The sequence below is a fragment of the Apodemus sylvaticus genome, chromosome 7, assembly GCF_947179515.1.
Source record: "Apodemus sylvaticus chromosome 7, mApoSyl1.1, whole genome shotgun sequence".
NCBI classification, from domain to species: Eukaryota; Metazoa; Chordata; class Mammalia; order Rodentia; family Muridae; genus Apodemus; species Apodemus sylvaticus.
Window position 1 is genome coordinate 106,258,126 of NC_067478.1, and position 22,073 is coordinate 106,280,198.

Sequence of the window (22,073 nt, forward strand, 5' to 3'; positions counted from 1 at the left end):
GCATCCGGGCCGGAGTTCTCCTGCCCCTTCCCCCGCCCGGCGCCGCCGTAGCACTTCGGTGCGTTGCGCCGCGAGAGTCTAGGCAGTTCTGTGTGTGCGGCTGGGCGCTGGACCCCACCCGGTGGGCGACGAGACACGCGTGCTTGGCGCCTTTCCGCCCGGGGCCCTAGTCGCTGCACCGCCAGGATCTGGGGAGGTACTGTGTCTGGCCTCTCGGTGCATCGCTGCTCTGGGCGCCGCAACCCGCAGCCGACTGCCTTCCTCAGCCTTGCCTCTCCCCAGGGGCGCAGGCCGCCGGCGATCGCCCACCGCCCAGCTCAGAGGAGCGGGGCTGCGGTGCGGCGTCCAGCGCGTTCCCGCAGCCGGCCCTCCGGCCTGCCTTCCCCGAAGGCAGCCCGCGCCTTGGAGGGAGGGAGCAGTCTGTGCGGACACCGGCGCGGCCAGGTGGGGAGATGAGCTTCTTCGGCTTCGGGCAGAGCGTGGAGGTGGAAATCTTGCTGAATGATGCGGAGAGTAGGAAGCGAGCGGAGCACAAGACTGAGGACGGGAAGAAGGAGAAATATTTCCTCTTCTACGACGGGGAAACCGTTTCGGGGAAGGTGAGCCTGTCTCTGAAGAACCCCAACAAGCGACTAGAGCACCAGGGCATCAAGATCGAGTTCATTGGGCAGATCGGTGAGTCTATTCCCTGAGATCTTCCCAAGCCCGGGACGTCAGCCCGCCCCTGGAATCGAGTGTGGGACGGGCTGGGAGCAGAGATTTTTCAGTGCCCAGCTTCTGCGGGGCCTGCGACAGGTTCTTTTCAACTGCAATCAAAAGCCTGAGATTCACCCACGAGTCCCGCCCGTGGGCGACTCCCCCATGCATTCATTACCTTCTTCCGTGCCAAAAGTGACAGCGTGCTGCTGGGGAGGTGGGGACAGCCTAGATGGGGTAGGGAGCCCTCTGCTGTATGGTCGGATGCTCACCTGGTGCTTGGGTATCCCCATTGTCTCTGCAGTATGCTTCCAGCCTTGCTTCTAGTTCCCGGGATTTCATAGTGAGGTAGACAGATATCTGCAGGTGGGTTTGACAGCTACAGCTGTCAGATCCAATCCAAAGTTAAGCAGTGACCCCACCCACCTATCCATCATCCCTCCTCCCCCTTTAAACTGCAACGTGGTAGACAGGGTTCATAAATTGTCTTTTGCACCTCCATTCTCTACTACATTTCATGTAGATACCTTTAACCTGCCTCTTTCTGACTGCCTCTATTTCTCAAACTTCTTATTACAATGCTAGTATTTAGTTGTCTAATTTTTCCTTAAAGTGCAAAGACTATAATTAAATGATCAAAAATTGGCAGTGCTCAGTAGTCATCTTCAAATATTGTTAATTTTAATAGAGCAAGACAAAGCCGGGCGGTGGTGGCGCACGCCTGTAATCCCAGCACTCTGGGAGGCAGAGGCAGGCGGATTTCTGAGTTCGAGGCCAGCCTGGTCTACAGAGTGAGTTCCAGGACAGCCAGGGCTATACAGAGAAACCCTGTCTTGAAAAAACCAAATACAAAAAAAAAAAAAAAAAAAAAAAAAAAAAAAATAGAGCAAGACAAGGGAAGGTAGTAAAACAAAATATTTGGGGAGCCAGGTGAGTTTGGTGGCACATGCCTTAAATTGCAGCACTTGAGAGGTAGAGACAGATCTCTGAGTTGAAGGCCAGCCTGGTTCACATAGTGAGTTCTAGGCTGGCCGACATTACGTAGTGAGACCCTGTTTCAAAATAAAACAAAACTGCACAAAGGTTTGGGGAGCTGCCCGTTAGGACTGGGTTGTCACCAATTCTAAGTATTTGGAGTCTTGTGTGTTATCAAAGTGCTTGGGTACTTTTGTATCATGAAGTCACCAGTAGGTTATTCCCCGTGGATGATAAATGCCAGCCAGGAAATCCCTACCCTGTACCCCATACTTCACATATGGACACTGATTTTAGCAACTTCCTTGGGAAAGCTTGCTAAATTCACATGCTAAGAGTTGAGCACATCATCTTTTTGCTCCCTTGTACAGGAGGTAGGAGGACCCTGGGAAACTGAGTCCTGCCTGGTAGCTCGATTTTTGCAACCCACCGTTTGGCCTTAGACATCTTCCCTCTGGTATTTAAAAATATGAAATCTACCTGAAGACTGGGTGAGCATGAAGGAGCTGTTTGGTTGTTTTTTTAAAAGCCAGGATATGAAAGAGCTTTTGCTGTACCAGAAAAGAGACAAGTGAAGGGTGAATTTCACACTGGTTCCTCTCCTGCTTCTGGCTTAGACGGCAGGACAGGAGCACTGTCAATTAATATTTGGAGCCAGATCACTGTTGTCCCAGGCTGTTAGCTGTATCTTCAGTCTTTCCTGAACTAGAAACCAGGGCATCCCATCCTCTTCACACAATAATGCCTTGAGGTATTGCTGTGTGTCCCCATGGAGGATAAAGTCACTCCTAGTGAAGAATCACAGGTCAGATGATATAAATCCAAAGCATTATGTTAAGCATAATATATGAAATAGTCAGTACTTGCCTACTGAAAATTGGTATTTTAAGTAGGAGTTTTAAAGTTACTACATCAGTTCTTTTGCTCTGTAATACCAGTAAAAGCAGGTATATTTTAGTCTTTGTCTATACCATCAACTCCCTGATTGTGACTAACTCAAAAACGTTCCTGCTTCATTCAGGCCAGGTCTCTTTCTGTTTAAATACAAGATAGCCAAAGAGGCTGTTTGCTGTAATTACCCACTTGGGCTCTTGCCTAACTCCTTCATTCCAAGATTGTAATAACCTTACTGAATTTTCTTGAAACCTTTTATTGCTTCTTGGGATAATTTTTCCTGGGACCTTGGCACTCTGACCTGATGGGGACTCAGCTTTGTTAGCTGTCAATCAAGTATATTAAAATCACCTGTTTATTATGATGAGAAATTAGGGGGGGGGGGGCTGTGTCTCATGTCTCAGATAGAGGGTTCCTTTATAGAGTAAGAGTCGTCAATGTAATGAGACTTTCATTTCACAAATTGAATTACAGCACTGATTCAGGCTCCCCTCTAGGCATCATATGTTCTTCCCAGTTAGCTGGCCATGTAGACTTTTACAGAGAACATTTTTCAGCTATTTGCCTTAAAACATTTACGTCTGCCACATGAGCTTTCACACAGCTAGTAGTGGGTGTGGTGCTTAAAGTATATAGTTCAAGTTCATTCACACTCGTTATCCATGGTTACATGACACAGTAGTAACAGATCTAACCAGAATTATAGGCAGTATATTTATTGTTTGGGCTTGAGATTTCTTCATCAAGGAGAAGACATCAGAAAAACTTTTCTAAGCAGACATGATGGCATATACTTACAATGTCAGGACTCCAAAGGTTAAGTAAGCCTGGAAGATCTGGAGTTGAAGGTCAGTCTGGCTACACAGCAAGACACTGTCACAAAACAAAGCAATAAAGGAAAAATCTTTCTAGGTATGTTTGGTATAAAAAAATCTCTCTTCCCACTTTCCTTACCACTCTTTCTGGTCCTAAAATTGATTGCTATTAAGGATATACCAGCTTATTTGCGCAAAATACTTTCCTTGAGCTTCATGTTTCCTTACCAACTTTGACTTCCCCAAAGAATCAGGGCATGACATACTGTGTCATACATCTAAGACAGTTATTACGAAGTGACTTCAGGGCACCAGAGCGAGGCCAGTGGGTAACTTTGTTGAAGTTGTGGTTCTGTGGTTTTCTCCTTGGTTGCATTCTTTGACTATGTATCAAGTAGGTGGAACTTCTGTCATGTTAGAAGGTCAGGTTTTATGGGTAACTGTGGGTACAGCCAAGAGAGTTAATTACCATCACTGAGTTCTGTCCTTCTGATAAAATAGGTTATATGTTTGTTGTTTCTTTTTTTGGGTTTTGGAGGAGTTGGAGTTAGTGTCCCTTGTGTAACTCTATAACCTACTCTGACATTCTCTTCCCTATCCTTTTCATAATCTTCTGCAAGGATGAATTTCCAAGAGGAAATTCTCATGTTGTCAATGCCTTAAAAACTGTTTTGTTTGTTTGCTTTTTACCAGCCTTTTAGAGGGAGGATATTTATTTCCTTTCTGGAGCTTGTCCCAGTGTGCCTTTCCAGACTTGTCTCTCTTTAACTTCTTCTTTACTGATGATAGTTTCTTCAGATATCTTCTAGTCAGGCATGATGGTGCATACCTGTCAGCCCACCTCTTGGAAGACTGAAGCAGGAGGATCATGAGTTCCAGGCCAGCCTGGGCTACATAGTGAGACCTTATTTTTTAAAAAGAAAATTAACTAAATGAACTAAATAGGAACTGGAGAAGTGGCTCACTAGTTGAAAGCACCACCTGTTCTTCCAGAGGTCTTGAGTTCAGTTTCCAGCACCCACATGGCAGCTTACAGCAGTCTATAAGTTTAGTTCCATGGAATCTAATGCTCTCTTCTGCTACAGAGACATACATGTAGACAAAACACCTAAATACATAAGCAAATAAGTCTTTCTTTGTTTTGTATTGTTTTTTTTTTTTCCAAGATAGGGTTTTTCTGTATAGCAGTGATTATCCTGGAACTTACTCTATAGATCACAAGCCTGGAACTCAGAGATCTACCTGCCTCTGCCTTCCTAGGGCTGGGAATAAAGGTGTGCACCACCACTGCCCAGCTATAAATCTTTCTTTTTTAAAATGAAATAAATAAATAATAAAAATCTTCTTCTGCATAACTACTGGTTTCAAACCCCAGTACTGCCGAACAAACCAGCAAACAGACATCCTTTTTTCTTCTAAAGTTTTGGTGTCTCCCCTTTGTATTTTAGCTTTTTTTCTTCTGAAAAGTATGATCTGCCCAATTTGTACTTTTTCTTCAACTAATCGCTTCCTCTCCTATTCTTCTAAGTTCCAAGGTTACCTCTTTTCAAGCAGGTTGTAACTTCATTATTGTTGTGTTTATTTTGTTTTTTTTTCAGTCATCTTCTTACCCCAAAGGCCAGAGACTGCCTCCATTCCACCATTAGTCCAGTGGTTAACCTCTAGTCTCAGTGGCTAGCTCCATTCCATCACTAGTCCAGTGGTTAATCTCTAGTCTCAGTGGCTAGCTCCATTCCATCACTAGTCCAGTGGTTAATCTCTAGTCTCAGTGGCTAGCTCCATTCCATCACTAGTCCAGTGGTTAATCTCTAGTCTCAGTGGCTAGCTCCATTCCATCACTAGTCCAGTGGTTAATCTCTAGTCTCAGTAGCTAGCTCCATTCCATCACTAGTCCAGTGGTTAACCTCTAGTCTCAGTGGCTAGCTCCATTCCATCACTAGTCCAGTGGTTAATCTCTAGTCTCAGTGGCTAGCACAGAGAAAGTGCTAATTAATCGTTTATCACCTGGAAAATCTTGGTTCAGATCTAAGATTTTACAGAAATTGTTTTCTGGATTGTCTTTTTTCATTTTCTTTCTTTCTTTCTTTTTTTTTTTTTTTTTTTTTTTTCATCTTCTTTAGAATTCAGGAACAAGCTAAGAAGTCACAGTTAGGCAAATATTTCAATTCTGAACTACATCCCTAGGCCCTGGAATTCCTTTAAGGAAAGGAAGGGACAGATCAAGCAGCTAGGTTTTGTGCACATGCTTGTGTAGGAGACAGTAGTGCGCTAGCTAGGCATTTTCTCAGTTAAGGCCACTGAGAACTTAGGTGGCACATGACCATCATGCATCTGTTGGAACAGCATCTTCTTGAGGGAACTGGGATGTGAGCAATACATCAGATGTCAGCTTACATGGTTTTACTTGTTTTTGTTTCCTCTTCATATTCCTATTTCAAGTTGAGATCACCCCTTCCTGTTGAAAAGAGGGGTTGCCAGACCTGTGGCTCACCAGGTCCTGCAGCAACCGCTGCAGCACCCTTGCAGTGTGAATATTGTTTCAAGCGAGTAATCAGTTCCTAGCTTTTAATGTAGATCCTTGTTTTAGTGATCCTGTTTTTCAGTTGCTTTGCTGTCCTCTCTCATATCTAGCACTCCTCTCCTGATAGCATAGTCTCTATTGGAACAATGCCAGTAAATGTGTGATGAGGGAAGTCTTCTCAGTGAGACTGGTGGGATTGGGAAGACGAGGAATATACAAGGAACAGTGAGGGCACTACTGCACAGCTCTATAAGAGACCATTTCCCTGCTGAAATCCTTTGGGAAACACTGGTAAAAGGTGTAAGCCAGACTTGGGAACCTTGAAGGCTAAATGGGGTTACATGAACCAAATATGAAGGTCAAACTTGTAGAGATGGGCAGACACAAATATCCTTATACCCCAGAGCCAAATAGATAATTTTTAAAAAGTGTTTAATGAGCTCATCAATACCTGCAAGCCTGTCCTTTACAAAGAAACTCCAGAGACTTTTATTTTAGCTCATTTACTCTTGAAATACCAAACGAAAAAGCATGCAGAGGTTAACTGGATTGATTCTGGCAGACTTACTAAGTTGTCAGTCAGGGCTTGGATTTGCACAGAGCAGAACTGCGCATGCACAACCCAGAGGTTGCATTGTTGCTGTGGGTCTGCCAGGGGCAGGAGCTGGATGAAGCTATAGCAAGCAGGACTCTTGATCACATAATCTGCAAACAGAGGCTCGGAAAGTAAGATGAAGATGAGGCTCTTGCTGCTTTGTATCTCTCCCAAGCCTAACACGACATCCAGACTGTACGTGGCGGTAGCCCAGCAGCAGGGCCCAGGATGTTTGAAGGGCTCGGCCTGTAATGTCAAGTTGGCCCAATTTCCTTCTACAGTGGCAACCTCCCTTCTTGGCCGTTGGTGGCAAGTATTACCATGAAAACATCCTGAATGCAAAAATTACTTCCTCTTTTTGACTGAAGAGGGAAACTAATGATAGAAGTTACTTGAAGGAAATAAAAAGGATGTAGTAAGGGGTAGAGTTTCTGCTTCTGCCTGAAGGGCTGTGGCTCTTGGGATGACTCTTGTCTAACTGCTGCTTTGGAATGAGAGCTCTAGCTGGAACACTTGGACTTTCTGCCTTGATTTATTCAAGATGAAACCAGCCTTCCTGGCAAAGAGCAGTGTAAAGCTACTGTTCTGCCACTTTGGCCACAGTGTTTGCAGACACATTCCAAGCTGTTTATAACATTACAAATCAGAAAGGCCGTTCCAAGCTGGATGTGATGGTGTGTACCTATATTCCTAGTCATAGACCGGATGAACCAGGACAACGACACTGATTTAAAGCCCATCTGGGCTGTGTAGCAAGACCCTTCTTAAGAAAATAAAACAACAAAAGGCCTTTCTTGCTCTCCTCAGGCCACAGTGTTCTCTCGTGGAATCTCTTGTAGGCAATGCTACTGACGTGTTACGGGAAGAAAAGCACCGGAGAGACTGGGATGCTGTACAGAACAGGTCTTCTACCCGAGCCTCTGCCAGGCCAGGCTGGGGCTTCTGCTCTGTTGCTAGGATCCTCAGCCACTGCAGTCCACGTGCAGTCACACTCTGAACTGCCTCTGGTTTTTATTTCTCATGTTGCTTTTGGGCTGTATGATGATGGTCACCTTTGTGTGTTCCCCTCCTTCTCTTTCCATTTTCCCCTTGATGCTGCAGTTTTTCCACTGGAAGTTATGGAAATTGCTTCTTATATGAATTCACTGGACCAAAAGCCAGTGCCTGGGAGCTGAGGTACAGGGTTCCCAATATAGGGGTTCAGTTCTCACGTGAGTCAGCACCATCTACCAGGCTGCGTAGCAAGACTGAATGGAAGATTTCCTGTCACTGATGATGGCCTGCTGAGTCCTGCCCTGTCCTCCATATGTTCTAACTTTACTAAGAGCATACTTGGTCACTGGGTTATTAACTCTCTCCTGCATAATTTGGAACTGACATCTCCCCTTCAATGGATTTGTGGATAATCACTTACTACCTATCATGCTACCCACTGCTGATAGCACTGCATCTTTAGAAAAGGAAGTAGATTATTCGATTATTCGTAGTAAAGGACTGATGCTGGGCATGGTGGCACATGCTTTTAATACCTAGCACTCAAAGTAGTGGCAGGTGGACCTCTGTGAGTTCAAGGCCAGCCTGGTCTTGTTCCAGGACAAGTTCCAGGACAGCTATTGCTACAGAGAGACACTGTATCAAAAAACACACCAAACCAATAAAAAAGTTGATCAAAATATAACTAGGTAGGAAATAAGCCGTGTATATTAACCACAGGATACATTGTAAATTTGTATGGAAATAGTATCAGTAGAGTGGAATTATCTATACTATTACCATATTCATGAATTGGATAAATGCTTTTTGAGTTTTGTTTACTTTTTTGTTTAGTTCTGGTATTTCATTCTGTCTGTCTTTCTGTCACCCTGTCCCTCTCCCTAATGCTGGTGTCAAACACAGGGCCACCTCATGCATGACTGACAAGTACTCAACCACTAAACTGTACCCCCAGCTCAAATTGAGTAAAACTTACAACAGCCCACTCTGCTTCCAAATGCCCCCAAGCTATGGAAAAGCTCCCACGAGATGAGCATGGACTGTTGTGGGGATTTTGTAGTCAGGTTAAGATTAGCTGAGATTGTTTCTCTTCGTCCAGAGGTGGTCTTCTCAGCAGGACAGGGCTGAAGACTGCAGTGGCTCTAGAAAGACAGACTATCTGGTTTCTTGATGTCAATAAGGTTTTGATCCCAATGAGGGCTTCAGATCTTCTACTGTTGAAGCTGAATGCAGAGCAAGTACACTGCTCTGAGCAGCTAAGTCACCCCTGAGAAAGAGAGAAATGATGATGTCCTAGAGATGCTGAGAACGAGGGCCAGGCCTGAGGGACAGTGTGGACTTGTCTTTCAAGCAGCTGCCCCAGTGTCCCAGTTCATCTTCCTCCTGTGGGTAGAGCCTAGCGCAGGGCTTGAACTCAAGGATATTTGAGGGATGACACTTGAGCTATCATGTGGCTGTGCATCATCACGCTTCCACCAAGGGCCCAGGAAGCTGGAGCTGTGGGCTTCATCGTTAAAGGGCCTTCAGTCCAAAGTCGAAAAAAAGATCATGTATATCTCAACAACCTAATTCTTGTATATATAGTTATATATGTGTGTGTATATGTATATATGTATATATTATATATAATATATATTGCATATGTATATATACAGTATTTTGTTATATACAATATAAATTCTTAAGTTGTAGAATACAAAAAGACATAATAAAGGTTTTTTTGTTTGTTTGTTTTGTTTTTTGTTTTTTTTTTTGTTTGTTTTTTTTGGATTTGGTTTTTTCGAGACAGGGTTTCTCTGCATAGCCCTGTCTGTCCTGGAACTCACTCTGTAAACCAGGCTGGCCTCGAACTCAGAGATCCGCCTGCCTCTGCCTCCCAGAGTGCTGGGATTACAGGCGTGCGCCACCACCGCCCGGCTAGGTGCTCTGTTTTTTACGTTGATTCCTTTGATACATGCTGGAAAGCTGCTGACTCTGTTTTAACCATTTCAGAATTTTCTTACCTTTATTGGTGCATAGTCAGTGGATTGCTAACAGGAGCAATGATTGGAAGCATCACATTGGCTATTTATTTATTTATTTTAAAGGTTCCTTTATTTAATATATATGAGTATTTTGTGTACATGTATGTATGTGCACCACATGCATACCTGGTGTCTGTAGAGGTCAGACAAGGACATTGAACCCCTGAAAGTCTAGTTATAGATGGCTGTGTGCTAGCTACCATGTGGGTGCTGAGAAATGAACCCAAGCCCTTGCGAGAGCAACAGGTGCTCTTAACCAGTGGTTTTCTCTCCATTGTTCGGGCTTTTTTTTTTTGCATCATGGATTCTCCATATGTGAAGCAGAAGAGTTGGCTGGGCATGATGGTCACACCTACTATTCTAGTTATTTGAGACTGGGGCAGGAGAATTCTTATGTCCAAGAGTGAGTAGCCAACCTAGGTAACATAATAAGACTTTGTCTCAAACAAACAAAAAAAGGAAGGTGTCTTTGGAAAGGCATGTGTGTGGGGGAAGTCATTGGAGGGCTGGTGTGAGGGAAAAAGAAGAGACCCTAAAACAAGGCCATAGTCTGGTTTGAGGCCGTCAGAAGGCAACAGTGCCTCCCTCGTCCTGCAGTGCCCTCTCTAGGTTCATGTAGGTTCATGTCAAAGGTTTTGTTGTCCCTCCAGAACTCTACTATGACCGTGGAAACCACCATGAGTTTGTTTCTTTGGTGAAGGACCTGGCTCGGCCAGGAGAGATAACCCAGTCGCAGGCCTTCGACTTTGAGTTCACCCACGTGGAAAAGCCGTACGAATCCTACACAGGACAGAATGTGAAGCTACGGTAAGTGTCTCTGCTGCTTCCGTGTGGCCTTGGTCCTGTCTCACAGGGCCAGGGTCTGAAGCTTTGTGGCTTTTAAAAGTCTCTGTGTAGCAACTAAGAAGGAAGAGTACTGCCAACTGCAGTGTGCTAGGCCATGTTACCACCGGGCTCCCTTGGGGAAAGCCTGCTGACTGGACTTCCATGGCTGTCCTCAAACCTGCATGCAGCCACCGTAACCTTTACCGCTACCATCACACACAGTGCTTCAGACCAAGGGCCTCACAGAGTGTAGGGAAATGGTGATGAAGCAAAGGGAGTTTAGAATATATTGTCTTCGTTTCTTAGGTAAGTCGTTTAATTTTAAGTTTATATTCTTTAAATAATAGATATTTTTGACAACCATTTCTTAAAATGTTTTGAAAATTCAGGAATTGGCTTTGATATGTGAGGTAGCAGCAGGCAGACACCCCAGCTTGGTCTCCAGAGGTATTGACTTCTCATCTAGCTCTCCTACAGGACATCAATGTCATTTTGGACTCTGTAACTTAAAATGTTTGGAAAATAGATAAGTTCAGGATTCTAATTCTAGATCTGTCTTCTCCATCTTTTGGAAGAGATAAGAAAACAATGTTTTCATGCATAACTGAAGTCTTTAAAAATGTTACACAGTATAATAGAGTCTTTACAAAGCATTTTTTTTTTTTTTTTTTTTTTTTGGTTTTTTTCGAGACAGGGTTTCTCTGTGTAGCCCTTGCCTGTCCTGGAACTCACTCTGTAGACCAGGCTGGCCTCGAACTCAGAAATCCGCCTGCCTCTGCCTCCCAAGTGCTGGGATTAAAGGCGTGCGTCACCACCGCCCAGCTTTCCAAAGCATTTTTAAGCATTTGTCTTAGCACTTGCTTAGCAATACACTATCCAGGACCCATCCTAGGGGTCCTAAACCAAAAAGCTAATGTGTCTAGGAACACCAGTAGAACACTGTACTACTACAGTTTGGGAAACTGAGGCAGGAGAGAGATGCCTGGGATCTTGTATTAGAAAATAAAACCCTGCAACAGCTCTAGACTCATCATGTGATGTTACCGGGATACAGCACACTCTCCTGTGACCCCAAGTCTTGATCTCACAAACTCAACTTGTTTTCTTTCTTTTCTTTTTTCTTTCTTTCTTTCTTTTTTTTTTTTTTTTTTTTTTTCAGAGACAGGGTTTCTCTGTATAGCCCTGGCTGTCCTGGAACTCACTCTGTAGAGCAGGCTGGCCTCGAACTCAGAAATCCACCTGCCTCTGCCTCCCAGAGTGTTGGGATTACAGGCGTGCGCCACCACTGCCCTCAACTTGTTTTTGCCATCTGCCAGCCTGGGTCTAGAATGGTGAGGACTGCAGGGAGACCAACATTCTTCTTTCTCTCTCCTAGTTTCTCTCCAGCCATCAGAGCTGTTTATAGACTCTTTGAAATATTTGCACCAGATTCCCAGTAAAGGCAGTGATTCATCCTATTATTCTGGAGGAAGTATCAGTGCGGATTATCTAGTAGCACTCACTTAGCTTAGCTATGGGAATTGCTATAAAAAAAATCTCAGCACAAGCTCTTGTTATGTACCGTAGGCTGACCTCAAACTCAGTCCCCCTGCCTCTACCTCCTGAGTTCTGGGATTACAGGTGTCTGTCACTAGAGTGATCAATGACCCCCCACCCCCAAGAGTAAGTTCTTAGTACAAAGGAGATTCATTTGCCTCAGAGGGTCAAAGGATAGGGAATAAGAGACAAAGATAAGAGACAGAGGAGGAGGGAGAGGGTCAGGGGTATTTGTCCCAGGGGACAAAGGACTGCGTCTGGATAGAGAAGAGACAGAAGTGGCCCATAGGCAAATGGCAATTTACAAAGGTACAGGAGGAAACCTGTGTTAGGATGAGGTGTTTAGTTTTATTTGGGCATGTTAAATAGGGCAGCCAAAGGGGCCTTTGAATGCTGGACTTTAGTACTTTGATATGTGGACCTTGGTGGTCAGCCTCAGGAAGAGGAAGTGGCCAAATAAGGGACTAGACCTTGGTGGCTAGCTTTAGGAATCTATCTAAGGGTTTTTAGCAAGGAACTGAGGAGAAGGGCAAGCCACCATGCCTGGTAATTCCCACCCCCACTCTAGTTATTTGCCTTAGTGTTTTTATGTAGAAAGATATGGTTAGAAGAAAGGGAAACAATAGAGTGGCCCCTCAGAAACGAGCAAGCCAGCAGGCAGAGGGCTCAACGCGCAGCCCGGTGTGGAGAAACACACGCACAGACTTGAACTAATACGAAGGCACTGGCTCAGTCCCCAACAACAGACACATACAGGGTTAAACAGAATCACTGTGGTCCAGCAGTCCACATAGGAGTAGATCAAAGTAACTGGACACTGAGTCTGGAACAGAGTATCTGACACCTGTGACCACAGCAGTTTTGGTGGCACATGCCTTGAAACAGAGACAGGCCATCTCTGTGACTTCAAGCTAGGCAGAGCTAATAGTGAGAGCCTATCGAGGCATGCTGGTCGATGCATTTGGGAAACAGGCAAATGGATCACGATGTTTGATGCCAGCCTGGTCTTCCAGGCTACCCGGAGCTATATAGTGAAACCCTGTCTCAAAAAAACTCCACCACAACAAAACTCTATTCAGTTAGTGGTGTATGAGAGGGTCAGGATCTCAGTCCTTTCCCCTTCCCCTCAGTTGTGTTGAAGCAAAAGAATGGTTTTTGTTTTGTTTGGTTTTTGGAGGGGTGAGGGACCATCTGTGAGAGAAAGTCTCTGTGAGGGGCAAAGATGTGTTTAGACTCCCAAAATAGCATAAAGCAGAAAAGAATTAGAAACCTTGACTTGAATCTTTACTAAAGTGCAGTCTTCTACAGCAGTGAGATGGATCTGAGATCTGAGCAATTAAAGAGTTAGGAACAAACACCTTGCTTGTGTCATTTTAACAGAAGTCAGTGAGGTAAATAGAAAGGACTGCCTGGAAGCGGCCAGCGCCCCACAGAGCTGGTGGCCTGCATGTGTGGTGGATGTGGCTCACTAGCATGACTTTGTGAGCTTCCAATAATGCTTAACAGGCTGGGATTATCAGAGGATGACTCAGAAGAAATTGTAACTAAGGGGATTCGTCCTCACTCAAGGGTGTCTGCATAGTATTATACCCAGGGGACTGGGAAGGCAGTGCTGACTGGCTGTTGAATCTTTAGAGTCCGCTTACATATCTTCTTTCATACCTGTGCCGTACCCTGAAGCTGCCTCCTCCGGTGAAATCAGAGATTTCTTTGGTACTTTGTTGTGTTACGTGTAGATTTTTTTTTTCTTGAAGTCACTTTTATATTCATAAACCTGAATCACAGGTTTTTAATTACTCATTCCCTGTCCTGATTTTTTGTTTATCTCCCTCCAGATTGTGAACTTAGTTAGGTTTTCCATTGCTATGAAGAGACACCATGCCCAAGGCAGTGTTTATAAATGACAACATTTAATTGGGGTTGGCTAACATGTTTAGAGGGTCAGTCCATTATCATCATGGCAGGGAGCATGGCGATGTCCAGGCTGGCATGGCTCTGGAAAAGCTGAGAATTCTACATCTTCATCCAAAGGAAGCCAGGAGCAGAGGCTTCAGCGCTGGGTGGAGCTTCAAAGCTCACCCACACAGTGACACACTTCCTCCAACAAGGCCACACCTAATAGTGTCACTTCCCATGGGCCAAGCATATTCAAACTACCACAGCTTCCCTTGAGATTTGATTATACTTTTCCCATGCCTAGCAGAGGCTAAGCTAAGAAAGACTATTGAAGTGAATACGAGGCTTGATTTCTCCGTTTCCTATTCCTCACTTGTATTGATCAGATATTGTTTAGTGGAGAGGTATGTAAGCCTATGGGCTAGATCTCTGTGTCTAAATAGCCAGAAGTTAAATAAACAAATCCTCCACATAGATGGTACATAGTGGTAGGGGACATAAAAACCATGCTGTTGGAGTAGAGAGTAAAGAAATCACTTTTACTAAGACAAGGTTCTTAGTTCATAGTCCTGAGCTCCTAGAAGGATTTTGAAGGAAGGCTTTGATCTCCCTAAAATTGTAATTGTAGAAGTCTACATATATATAATTTTTTTCAAAGAAAAGAGCCCATAAATTCTCCAAGAGATTTGAAGCCCCAAAGGGTTAAACATTACTTGCTGTAGGGTTCTGTGAGGTGGGCTACTTTGGTGTGTCATCTCTGCAGCATCTAGGGACTGGAAATATTCACGTAGGATGACTCCATCTCTTACAGCTATTTCCTTCGTGCCACCATCAGCCGCCGCCTCAATGATGTTGTCAAAGAGATGGACATTGTAGTTCACACACTTAGCACATACCCCGAGCTGAACTCATCCATCAAGATGGAAGTTGGGATTGAGGACTGCCTGCACATTGAATTTGAGTATAACAAATCCAAGTAAGTATCCTGAGACCCAAGCCTGGGTGATAGTTATTTATGGAGGTTAAAAGAGATCTTGAGTGTCTACTTACAGCTTCATGATAACGTGCTGCTTGGGGAGACCACAAAAATAATACACTAGATGTTAGGCCAGTTATAGATAGATTGGCCAGGAAATAGGACTTCATAGGTCAGTGTATTAAATTATTTACGATCACATCTGTAAACATTAAGATGCCTTTCAAAGTCAAGCTAAAGTAATTTTTAGGTTGTTTGTTTTGGATGCTAGGTAAAGTTCCTTCCTTCCATGTCTGAGAACAACCATGGAACACAATGCCACTATTATTTGCCTGCTTCCTTCCTGAACCAAAATGAGTTACAGTACAGATTACCTGATGCACTTTTATAAAGGTCTTAAAATAACATTTATCTGGCAAGTTGGAAAGCTGTGTTTTAATTCGTGTTTACTATTAGAACATCAAAATATTTAATTGTTTGTAAGGTGCAGAATTTTCTGGCAGCCTTACATCTTCCTTTTGAATATAATCTGCTCCTGAAAGTATTTGGAGATCAATCCAAAACTGGAAGCATCATCTTCTCAGTCTTCATTACCCTCCTTACTATAGTGGCCTTCCCCAGGTGGGCTGCCAACCACAGACTAGGCATTAAGGAGAGCCAGGTAATCTACTAAGGGTTTAGGAACAAGAGACAGATTCAACTATACATACCAGGCTGGCCTCAAACTTGTGATCCCGTTCCTACCTCAAAAGTGCTGGGATTACAGGCATGTGCTACCATGTCTGACTGGGATAGTTTTTAAACCAGGAGCATAACTTTACTCCAAGAACAATTGTGAAACAAAGTGACATGTCTATCTTCCCTAACTTGGATCCTAGTGAGGCCCCCATAAAATGACCATTGTGACCTAGAGCCAGTCCTGCTTTGCCTGGCCCACCTGTTGGATAGGAGAAGTGCTAGGAAGGAGCCCCACCCTCTTTTCCAGTCTTCTTACTTAGCTCGGTCCTGTTTGTTAACCTCCAACCCTCTGATGAAGGCGGCACCTAGCAGCAGTGCTATGTGTAAAAGCCTGAAGCAGCCACTAGTCAGCAGTTTTCTGAAGAAAAAAAAAAGAGGTGTTTTAGAGTCAGTTACATGCAGGCAGGGATAGATACTCCTAGTCTTCCCCTCTCTTTGTATATAAGAAACAGGCACTACCATAAGGGAACAAGAAATATGTTTCTCATATGGGTGTGTTCCTGTGTAAGGTTTCATTATAGTAAACAAATGCTTCATTTATAAGAGTATAGAAAACCTTAGCATCCACGCATGGTCTATAAATATCCCCAAGAAAGGCTGCTGGTGGCCCCCTGCGGTGTCTACATTTATGGAGTCACCTACTCACAGTCCGAAGCATTTTCTGGGGACTGTGTTCAACAGGGTTGGAAAGTGGGTAACAAAGCCTGGACACTAGGAATTGCCTATTTGAACTCTCTCTCTCATTCAATTGAATGACTGAGTCTTCCAACTTCTTTTTTCCCATTGGCCAAGACAGTAGGCCCAGTTCTGGCATCCCTGCTAGGGATCTCAGGCTGAGTCCTAGCTTCATGCTTGAAGAGTGTGCTGTCTTTTGGGCACCGGTGATAGAGGGCTGTGTATTCATAGACTAGCAGCACCATTGGCTAGCCCACAGAGGAAGACTTAGAAAGGGATAGAAAGTGTTAGGGCTAAATTCCTTAGCTAAGAAGCATAAGCCATGCTAGTGAGCCCAGAGAGGCAACCATGCAGAGGGAGAGCCACTTGTTTTGTTCTGTTTCTGCCTAGGCTGTCTAGCCTGAAGCAAACTATTTGCTAGGAACTAGGAACTATTAAGGCCTAGTTCCCTGGAAGGCTTTGTATGGAGAGTAAAGTAGAAGGAAGAGAATTCCTGTGCTTGTCAGACTAGCCTAGTACCTTAGAAAAACACATACATTAAAAAATACTAAAGGTACAGTTGGGTTAGTGGTGCACATCTTTAATCTCAGCACTCAGCAGACAGGGACAGGTTGGAGGCCAGCCTGGTCTACTAAGAGAATACTATGTCAGCCAGGAGAACCTTGTTGAACAGAGAAACCCTGTCTGGGAAAAACAAAACAAAACTAAAGGTGTATCCTGTGGAGACAAAGAAGATAAACAAATATTAGTTGTTGATATAAAATATATCTCCTTTAGTAGGATGTGGAAGAGGAAAGTCACACAGATTCCAGTAAGGTTATATCAGGAAACTTCCAATAGTGAGGCTGAGCACACACTTCCTTACCCCTCTCACCAGCAGGACATCCTAACAGTGTGCTCCGCGCTGAAACACAGAGGAGCTAGCCACTACACCACCATCTTCCTTCCTGTTCTTTCTCTTCTTCAGATACCACTTGAAAGATGTCATTGTAGGGAAAATATATTTCCTGCTGGTGAGAATCAAGATCAAGCACATGGAGATAGACATCATCAAACGGGAGACGACAGGCACGGGTCCCAATGTGTACCATGAGAACGACACAATAGCCAAGTATGAGATCATGGACGGGGCGCCGGTCCGAGGTGAGCCTCCTGGCCCAGGGCCACTGTCACTTTGCTCCCAGGCCACGTGCTCAGTCACAGCATTGGGGAAGGGCTCAAATTTTGAAGTAAAATATCTTTTTTATTTTATCTATTTATTTTATTTATTTTTGAGACAAGGTCTTACTGTGCAGCCCAGGTTAGTGAGGATGCATGGGCGATCCCAGCACTCAGGTGTGTGTGGGGGTGGGGGGAGGTGAGTCCATGGAGCTTCTGCTTCCTACCCACCTGCAGCTCCAGGAGCCCCCACTGACCTTTCACATATACTTGGGACTTCATTCAGTTGGCCTGCCTGCACCTTAGTAGGTGGAGGCAGGAGGATCAGGAGTTCAACCTCATCCTTGGCTGGAGTGTTTAAGGCCTCCTACTTAGGCTTCATGAGACCCTACATATCAAAACACAAATTGAAAACTGTGTTAAGATTTATTTGGATATTGAATTGCTCTTTCTCTTGGCATTTGGACATGTTTTGTGGCTGAGGGCAAGAGGTCCATCCATCACTGTCATTATTACGTAGTTCTAGCTACAGTAAAGGGATTCTCTCTAGGAACTCACTTCTCTGCCAGGAGAGTGCATGGCTAGATGGCTGGTAGTACATTCCCATGGGCGTTCCACGAGGAAGGAAGATGTCACATTGGGCAGTACATAGCACTGAAGACAACACATTCTTTTTTTTTTTTAAGATTTATTTATTATTATATGTAAGTACACTGTAGCTGTCTTCAGACCAGAAGAGGGCGTCAGAACTTGTTACAGATGGTTGTGAGCCACCATGTGGTTGCTGGGATTTAAACTCAGGACCTTCAGAATAGCAGTCAGTGCTTGACCACTGAGCCATCTCTTCAGCCCTGAGACAACAGATTCTTGAGTGTTTACTCTATCAGACCCTTGAGAGTGTTGGAACCCAGCTGTCTTAACTCTGATGTTCCATTTTGACTAGTTGTGTAAGTAGAGCCAACTGTCATTTTTGCTGTGCAAATGAAATGGGGCACAGAAGAGCAGATAATTAAAAATCCATTTATATTTAGCTTAAGGTTGGCCTTTCTCAGTAGAACTGCTGCCCTCATTTTGTTCCTCTTATTAGACTGTGATAGGACCTATAAAATATGTCCCTGGATTCTCTGTTTTCCCAGTGAAAGCTATAGATGCATTCAGAAGTAAACTGGCAACTGGAAAACAGCATCCAGGATGAGTTTTCTGTATTCTAGGCTACTTTACTGCAGATCACTGCTGGAGTGGAGATGCATTCTGAGTCCTGAATTAACTAGTTTCAAGGGAGGGATCCCTGTTGGAGAGATAGCTCAGTGGTTAGGAGCACTTAACTGCTTTTGTAGAGACATGAGTTTGGGTTCTAGCACTCAAATCAGGCAGCTCTGTCAGAATAACTCCAGCTTTCTTCTGGCTGCCCCAGATACCTGAGCATACATGTACAAACTCACATACAGATGCAAACATACATACCAATAAAAATAAATCTTTAAAAGAAAAACAATTTTAAAGAAAAAGAAACCCTGTAACTGATTTATTGGGTCACCAAATTTCAACACTTCGAAGGCTGAGGCAGGGGGATTGCTGTGAGTTCAAAGCCAGGCAGAACTACATAAAGATCACGTTTCAAATAAACAAGCCCCCACCCTCTTTCAAACAAGGCACATTGCACCTTGGTGCCTAATGGTTTCTCTATGCTATTCTGCGTTTTTCACTGCTTCCTGCAATGGGAGGGTGTGTTCAGAAATCACATATTGGAGTGGAGCTAGATAGTCATATTTACTTCAGGAGACTACTGAGAAGCAGAGGCCTCTGCTCCATCTCCTTGCCTTGCTCACTGGGCCAGAATGGGTGCTGTACGATGACAGTGCCTCTTGTGTCCTGTGCCCTCACCTTTGCCTGTCCCTTACAGGTGAGTCCATCCCTATCAGGCTCTTCCTGGCAGGGTATGAGCTCACGCCCACCATGCGGGACATAAATAAGAAGTTCTCTGTGCGCTATTACCTCAACTTGGTGCTGATAGACGAGGAGGAACGGCGCTACTTCAAGCAGCAGGTGGGTGCCTCCTCCAGGACCCTGGGTCCCCTTGGGCACAACACAGAAAGGCCACTGTTCCCACAGAGGGCCATCTTGATCCTTAAACCAAAATGCTAAAAGAAAACAGTCAAGCCTTTATCCTTGTTATTTTACCAAGAGGGACTGCCTAGGCCCCTCCAGCAGGAGTACACGTTCCCAGCCGATACCCAGGATCTGCTTTCCCAGGGTAACCCCCACTTTTGTGGCTCCCACAGGAACATGGGTATTAGCAGCCATTGCTTTGGTGAGAGATGAGCAAAGGAAGTTATTCCTGGAGATTCCCTGGGACTAAGGTGGGAATCCCTGAGAAAAGCACCCCTGAGCCTCTCGCAAGTATCATATTGCCCCTTCTTCCAACTCTGTAGGAAGTGGTGTTGTGGCGGAAGGGTGACATCGTACGGAAGAGCATGTCCCACCAGGCAGCCATCGCTTCACAGCGCTTCGAGGGCACAACCTCCCTGGGTGAGGTGCGGACCCCTGGCCAACTGTCTGACAACAACAGCAGGCAGTAGGCCCCTGGGGCCAAGAAGTCACTGGGCTTCCACCACAGAGCCCCATCTACCAAGTCCCAGGCACTGGGGAGGGGAGGATGGTGTGAGGTTCAACTGGCTGTTACTTGCAACCTTGGAAACAAATCATGTTTTTTACTTAAATTCTTTTCTCTGAAGAACCTAAGGGGCTTGGGTTGGGCAGCAGTCTCCCTGGAATTCTGCAGCCTAGGTAGGGGATAAGGAGAGGAAACATTCTGGACGCTAGTCTCTTCGTTGGGAATGAGCTGTGTGTCAAGGCTGGCTCAAGCCTAAAGCAGAGTTGAGAGCACACATCTTTGGCTCCAGGTTCTCTGGGCTTCCTGATGCAGAAGCTGAGTGTGTCCCTGGCATTAACCTGCCAGCAGGGCTCTGGGTAGTCATGTCTTATACTCCCTTCAACTGTCCTGAGGTAGTGGCAGAAGTGGTTGGGCCTGTCTCATCTAAGTTGGAAGAAGATTCAAGATCAGGAAGCTACCTCTCTGGGTGTCCGGGACGTGGTGCTCTGAAGTTTCTATGGTCATCTCTGGCCTCTCACTACTGGGACAAGAGCCTTCTCTTCTCCATCTTCTCTAGCTTGTCAGGAACTATACAGGAGCAGAAGCTTAGGGAAGGGTTTGTGTCTGACAGTCCTCTCACTTGTGAGAAATAGGCGCAGAGAAGCCCTGATGCAGTGTCACACATGGATGACAAGGGGCTAAGCTATGTTTCTCGAGGGGGAAAACATCAGGCAAGGCATCTGCCTTCACCACATGACTCCACTTGGCAGCCCAGTGTCTGGGTTGTTCTAGGGAATTATTTTAAGTTTTCCAACAAGCCCCAAGCAGATGGTCTATTTCCTTTAGCCTAGATCCCTAGAAGAGGCTGGGATCCATTTGCCCCCCTGAAGCAGTCTATCCTTACTCCCTGTCTTCTGCTTGGTTTCTGGAACTGGGCTTGGTTTCAGGCATGTACAAGTTTTGTTCTTACTCCCACCCACCCCTTTCATCCCACTATCGACAAATTAAGGGAGGAAGGGCCTCTGCACAGGGTTCTGCTACTGTGACTTCAGAATAATTCTGCTTGCCAAATGACAACTATTCACCAACTCACTGATTCAAGTTTAGGACCACTGTTTTGTTTTGGATTTAAAAACAAAATAGGAAAACTCTGATAGATGCTGTTATACTAGAGAAGAGGCAGTTCTTCCTCCTGCTTTGCTTGGCCTGCAAGTAGAGAAGGGGTTGACTGTCTTTTCTACCTCGTCTGGAAATGACTAGAATTACCATCTGATGGCCACCCTCCCCTGTCTGAGAAAGATCAAGTGGACCTGATAGTCAACAAGTACAGTATTCGCTGGTCTGTGTTCTTTGTAATTTGGAAAGTAAAGGATTTGTTCCTGTGTCATCTTTCAGTTTGTATACAAAATGGGGACTCTTGCAATCTCTGGCTTTGACAGGGCAGGGCTGATGGATGAAAGACTCGGAATGACTGGGGGTAGCAGAGCTAAGGAAAGTAAAGTTTTCTCCATGCCCAACCCCAGGTTTAGGTGTGACATACTATCCCCATGGGAACAGGTTCACCCATCCAGCTGTCCTTGGCTATCAAGGCCGGGCCTTAGCAAATGAGGGAGGTGGGTTCTGTGCTCTTGCCTTTTTCAGGGTATGAGACTAGACTCTGCTGTGCCTCCTTTTAATATCTTATTAAAACGCATTTGTCAATTTCTCTGCTCCCAGCTGACAACAAAATCATTTTCCAACTTTGCTAACATCATAAGCCTTTCTTCTGGGAGAACTAGAAGGTAGAATGTGCTGTTTCTCTCAGGAGCTGTGCACAAGCCAAGTCTTGTTTTCTCTGCCTCTGCCCCCGTTCTCTTTTCTCTGCCAACTGTGAAAGTATGGGGAGGCTGCCATCCCTGTCCTTTAAGTTCCCAAACCTGGAGTGCATAGGTACTAAACCAAGCAGTACAACTTGTAATTAAGAAGCTGCAGTGTTTACATGTTTCTTAATGTGTTGTCTTTTCAATGGCTGTATTTTAAAAGAACATTTGTTTTAACGATGTCTCTAATTAAAGAAAGCCCTGTGGCTTTGGAGGCATTGTGCCCATGGTCCACCAGATTCTGTGGTCTTTCCTTCTTGACACTGTCTCATCTCTGACACAGTATGCAGCATGACTTCAACAC

The 22,073-nt window shown here is 44.8% G+C and overlaps 1 protein-coding gene across 1 annotated transcript; it reads left to right on the top strand.

Moving 5' to 3' along the window:
- Positions 1-14: 14 nt before the first annotated feature.
- Vps26b (VPS26 retromer complex component B) lies at positions 15-22,006 on the top strand. The gene is made up of 6 exons (XM_052188784.1): positions 15-675; positions 10,164-10,320; positions 14,582-14,746; positions 17,127-17,302; positions 19,221-19,363; positions 19,750-22,006. Exons 1-6 carry the CDS (start codon positions 453-455, stop codon positions 19,894-19,896), a joined length of 1,011 nt encoding a protein of 336 aa, XP_052044744.1. The 5' UTR covers positions 15-452; the 3' UTR covers positions 19,897-22,006.
- The last annotated feature ends 67 nt before the right edge of the window (positions 22,007-22,073 follow it).